General features: G+C 54.6%; 1 protein-coding gene across 1 annotated transcript in view; it reads right to left on the bottom strand.

Moving 5' to 3' along the window:
• Positions 1–5,766, bottom strand: part of LOC102386112 (myomegalin-like) — a 113,256-nt gene that overhangs the window by 2,809 nt on the left and 104,681 nt on the right. Inside the window, 2 exon segments of the mRNA XM_025213595.1 lie at positions 226–272; positions 1,967–2,105. Of these exon segments, the coding sequence (XP_025069380.1) occupies positions 226–272; positions 1,967–2,105 (186 nt within the window).

The following is a 5,766-nucleotide window of genomic DNA, read 5'->3' as shown; positions in this document are numbered from 1 at the left end:
CACCCATTTGTGCTGCCCCCTCCCACAGTGTGCACCTAGAGCCCCTGAACCCCCTTGTTAGCCCAGTTAGCCCATAGGGGCCAATCCCCCCAGTTTAATGTAGAGTCCCTGCTCATCCCCAGCCCCAACCACTGTTGGCTGTGACTGGCACACAGCTTGGAGCCCCCTCTACCACCCCCAGGGTGTGTGGGGTCTTGCCATGCTCTTGCCCCTGGGCTAACTCACCTCCAGGTTTGTCCTCGCCTTCTTCAGCACATCATGAGTTTTGGTCACTGCAACAGAGACAGGAGCAGTCAGCAGGAGCGTGACAGTGCTGGCATCTCCACCAGCAACCTAGGGATTATGCAGTTCAGCTAGAGATGCTACGAGGACATTGTGCCTAGGACATGGGGCCCTACAGCCTACATGGCCAAAACTACAAGGGTCCCCACAGCCAGGGCTCACTCTGCTGGAGCCATAGCCAATGCACCAGTGCCAGTAAGGAGCAAGAGCTCAAGAGAATGGAGCTGACGTGTGGGTGACCCAGGCAGAGGCTGTAGCTCTTCCTCCGCCACCTCAGGGACACAGAGTGCCAGGGAGACACTGGATTTGCAGGACCCCAGCCTCCGAGGAGTGGGTCATGGGGCACACCAGGGGAGCAGCTGTGCAGGGGCAGACCCTGGCCACATGATCAGAAGGGCAGTCAGGCTGAGCAGAACAGGCATAGTGACATTTGGATAGGGATGACCCTGCCTCAGGTGGAGGTTGGACTAGGTGACCTCTGGAGGTTCTTCCAGCCCTACTTCTCTGTGATTTATGAAACATCCATCTCGGTTGCTTTCACAGGAGGCTCTTCTGCCTAACATGCCCCCTCCCTTCTCCCCACCACACTGCCAGCCCAGGGCAGACAGGGCTCCTGGCACCACGGTTCCTACTGCCGTTCCAAGGAGGCCAGCCCCATACAGGGCTCAGCATGTGCCAGGCTCTGGTGCCCCAGCCTGCCAATGCCAGTGCTGCCACTGCAGAGAGGCAGCTGGGGGGAGGGTTGGCTTCACCTGCCTGCCCTGGGGCACCTACTATGTACTGGCTGGCAGAAGAGCCTCTGCTCCAGCCGTCGAACAAATGATATATTGCTGGCATCCGAGCTAGCTTGAGGCCCTGGATACTGCCCCTTGTTACATGATGAGGGTGCTGTCAGTACATGAGGGTTAGGCGATAAAGACCAGTCTCTCCCCAGACTCCCCCACACTGCAGTCAGTCCAGGGCACGAGCCTCTGGGCACAATCAGCACCCATCCTCATACATGAAGGGCTGATCACTTTTTTTTTTAATTTCGTGCCTTGAGCCAAATCAGTTCCAAATTCTACCAACTGAGCAGAACTCAATCATTCAAGTCTGTGTGGCACAACCCCTGGCAAGTATCCTGCCTCCCAGACTCTTCAGCCTGGGGCTTCAAATCCATGGCAGGCATCCTACATGCAGGCCCCAAGCCTGGAGGCCTTGGAGTTCAGATGCCTCCTAGTTTTTCTTGCCTCTAGCTAGAAGGCCAAAGGACCAAGCTAGAGGGAAACTGAGAGCAGTCCTCCATCACCATAAATTGTGTAGCTGAGATAATTGCATTTGGAGACATTTGGAGACTCACACAAGGGTCAGCCTGCCTGAAATGCAAGGGACATGTCTCCTCTCTCTAGCGACATCAAGTCACTCAAGGCCAGGAAGAAGGGTCTCTCTCCTGCCAAGCAAGTAAAACCACCTGGGCTGAAAACCACAACATGGTATCTCCCCTGCCAGGTCTATATCATGGTATCTCCACCAGGTAAGGGCTGATAACATGCAGAACATGCAACAGCCAAGAGCTGTAGGGAGAGGGAGGCTGAGCAGGGGTGGTAGGTGATTACCCTCCCATGCCCCTCCAAGAACTGCTGTGGTGACGCCTCCACCCCCCGCAGCTGCTACACCAGTGTGACCTCCCGTAGTGAGCACCTACAGTGGCTGATGATGAAATGCTCCATGTTCTCCTTCAGGCGGCTGGTGTTCTGCAGGCGCTCAGCCGTGCTCTGGAGCAGAGTCTCCTTCTTAGATAGTTGAGCTCGCAGTTCCAGGATCTCCTCCTTCATCACCTGCTCCTGGGAAGAGCCAGGGGGGATAGGTCAGCCTGTGCCACACATCTCTGAGAATCACAGCACAGCCAGAGCTTGCTCCCTCCATGCAACCCATCTGCTATCCTGACTCAGCCTTCCCTGGCAAAGATCTAGAGGCCCCCACACACTGGAGGGGAGAGCTCATGACAGAAAGGGGGGCAGATGGGAGAGCCTGGGCTGGAGCCCTGACCAGCCAGTCCCATGAAACAGGAGCCTTGAGCACTCAGACTAGCAGGGCGACCTCCATTGGCAGTAGACTCTAAACCCTAGGTTGGGAGCATCCCAACGCCCAATTGGCTCTTTGCACACAGCCAATCCAGTTCGAGCTCTCCGGCCTCTCATGGTCACTATTGAAGACTTGTGTATTGCCAATGACAGGTGGACATGATAAAGCAGCGGCCCCCAACTACTGCTGGCCCCTGGGCTGCATTTCTGAGCATGAAGCTCACAGCCAGGTGACATCACACGTCAGTCTCCCAGGCAACTTCAGCTTCCACTTGTTGCATTTCCTGTGGCTGTGACCAAGTTCAGAGGCTTGGAGCTTCTTGTGGCATGATCTGGTGCAATGACTTCTGGATGAGAAGGAGATGGGTGGGTAGGTGCATGCGTGCACAGAAGGGAAGTCAACACACTGGCTTCCATCCTAAGCAACCCTGGCCTTGGAGTCCCTGCACCCCATGTGGCAAGGCTGCTCTCTGGCTCCCTCTGACCACAAGCTGCCTCAGGTAGAACAAGATGAGATCTGCACTCAGTCACATCCTAGGCAGCCTGCTGATACCAGGGACGACACCGGTACATGGGAGGGCGGGCTGGAGGTATAGCCTGAGTGGATAGGGCAGGCACCTGTACTCCAAGATGTCTGAGGTGACAAGTCTGGTTCAGCCTACTACATAAAAGGGCTTGTACAAGTCAGTAAATTAAATAAAAAGCAATTAGTAAAGACAAAAGACTGAATCAATCCAAAGCAAGAAGGTCCCCGATGCCACTGTGCTGGCAAACCAGAACTCGGAGCCAGAAATCAACAGACCAGACAAATTGGCGTGCTGGAAATAAAGCCTGCTGGATGAAGCCAAGTAATAACCGATGGGCTGTTCTACTGTTGTGCCTTCCCCTGGCAACTTGGCACAAACACCAGGAGGATGGCAGCTTTAAAGGAGCATGCTTTGCCGTTGTGACTACTGCCCCACCATCTCCCGGGGCACAACTGGGCCTTCACCATCCAAAATCTGGAAAAGGCCCTGAGTTGACCAGGCCAGGGGGACTCAGAGGACACTGCCACTTCCACTGTGTTTGGCTAAGCTTGAAACTACACTTGGGGTGAGAGATTTGAATTCTCCCTTTCTGACCCTTCCTGGCTTGCCCTTTTTTTCCCCCATCGCATTTCTTCTCTCTTTCTTTCTGCCTCCTGCTTAAGCAGGTTCTGACCTGAGTTAGCCAAGGCTGTCTCTGGCAGCACTGATGGGGTCTACAATCATCTTGCTGGGGTCATCTGATCCCAGCAGTCTTTCTTGCCCAAGTGCAAGGGGGCTGGACCTGATGACCTGTAAGGTCCCTTCCAGCCCCAACATCTATGTAACTATAAGGGAGGGTAGAAGCAGTTTCTTGGCCTGCCATGGGTACAAGTCTGCCAGCTCTCAGGGGGGTTGATCAGGCATGGAAGGGGATCAGAATAGCACTGTGGGAGAGTGCAGGGCCTAATTTATGGCCTGCCTACCATAAAGGTTGGTTTCCACTGTCACAGAAGAACCTGGATTTCATAGATTTCACAGACATTAGGGCTGGAAGGGACCTTGTAAGGTCATAGAGTCCAGCCCCCCGCCCAAGGGGCAGGAAGTCAGTTAGGGTCAAAGGATCCCAGCAAGATAAACCTCCAAATGTTTCTTGAAAGTATCCAGAGTAGGTGCTTGGCACCACCTCTGGGGGGAGTTTGTTCCAGGCCTTGGGGACTCGGACAGTAAAGAAGCTTTTCCTTATGTCCAGCCTAAAACAGTCTTGCAGGAGTTTGTGACCATTGGACCTTGTCATCCCTTGGGGTGCTCTGGTGAACCGGTGTTCCCCCAGATCCTGATGTACACCCCTTATGTACTTATAGGCTGCCACCAAGTCCCCCCTAAACATATGCTTCTCTAGGCTGAAGAATCCCATGGCTCACAGCCTCTCTTCATAAGGCCTGCTCTCTTGCCCTCTGATCATGCATGTGGCTCTTCTCTGGACTTTTTCAAGCTTCTCCAAATCCTTCCTAAATTGTGGAGCCCAGAATTGGATGCAATACTCCAGCTGCAGCCTCACCAAGGCCGAGTACAGCAGGAGGATGACATCCTGGGTCTTGCTCAAGATGCATTGGTAGATGCAAGCCAGAGTTTTGTTCACTTTGCCAGCTGAGGTATTATATTGGTGGCTCATGTTCATTTTGTGGTCAATTGTGACCCCCAAGTCTCTTTCGCTCATGGTGCTAGTGAGTGTAACATTGCTGAGCCTATAGGTGTGATGCAGGTTTTTATTCCCAAGGTGGAGCACCTTCTCCATACTGAATCCCATCAGATTTTCATCTGCCCACCTTGCAAGCTTATCACGGTCGGCCTGGATCACCAGCCTATTTATTCTCAAGTGTGGACACTCTTCCCCAAAGTTTGGTGTCGTCAGTGAACATAGCCAGTCTGCTTTTGACACCAGTGTCCAGATCATTTATGAAGACATTAAAGAGTACAGGTCCGAGAACAGACAGGATAGCAGGAGGAGCAAGCTACACAACCCCTCTGCACCTCACAGGAAACGCAATAAAGAACACAGTTAAAATGAAAGCCTTATTTGATTCTTCCAATTTCAAAAGCTTTAACCAGTGGTGACGCATAGGGGGTGCACAGGCATGCACGCACAGCCCCCGAGAGCGCTGGTGCACCCCAACAGGCCGCACTCCCCGCTTAGGTGATGGGCAAGGGGGGCAGACGGGAGCACTGGTGCCCCCCCTGTGAGCACCAGCCGGGGAGCGGGAGCACTGGATGAAGCGCCACGGCCACTGCTTCCCAGTTGGCACGATTGGCAGCGGGGGGACCCGCCTGGTTGGTGAGATTGGCCATGGGGGGGGACCCCCCCAGTCGCTGACTGGTCGCTGGGGGGCCGTGTGCTTCCTCCCGACTAAGGTGGCACCAGTTGCCCATGGCTTTAACTGACTTTTCAGTCTTTAAGGGAAGGTTTAGTCCAACCTTTTTGAATGTGGGGCTGGTTCACGAACTTTTTATCACCCAGTGGGCCCGCGAGTCATATTCAAAGACATCACAGGAAGTGGTATCATATCAGGAAGTGATGTCACATGCCCTTTGACACCAATGAAGTTGCAGGGGTTGACATGGCATGCATGCCCGGGTTGACATGGTGCTGCAGGAGCCGCTTGGCTACAACCGGGTTGACCTGGTGCTGGAGAAGCCGGGGGGCTAGGCTGGGGTTAACCTGGGGCCCGCCCAGCCTGCCGGTGCCATGCCCGGGTTGACATGGTGCTGCAAGTCCCTCCTGGGCAGAACTGGGTCGGCACTGGCCAGGGAAAGCGGCATGCAGCTGAAGCCGACTTCCCATGTGCCACTGGGGATGGGAGGAGGCCAGCCAGGTCTGCACCGGCCACTCACAAACACGTGCGAGGCGGCACGGCGCG

This window comes from Alligator sinensis, unplaced genomic scaffold, assembly GCF_000455745.1.
Source record: "Alligator sinensis unplaced genomic scaffold, ASM45574v1 scaffold48_1, whole genome shotgun sequence".
Lineage (NCBI taxonomy): Eukaryota > Metazoa > Chordata > Crocodylia > Alligatoridae > Alligator > Alligator sinensis.
This window is presented reverse-complemented; position numbering and strand designations above follow the sequence as displayed.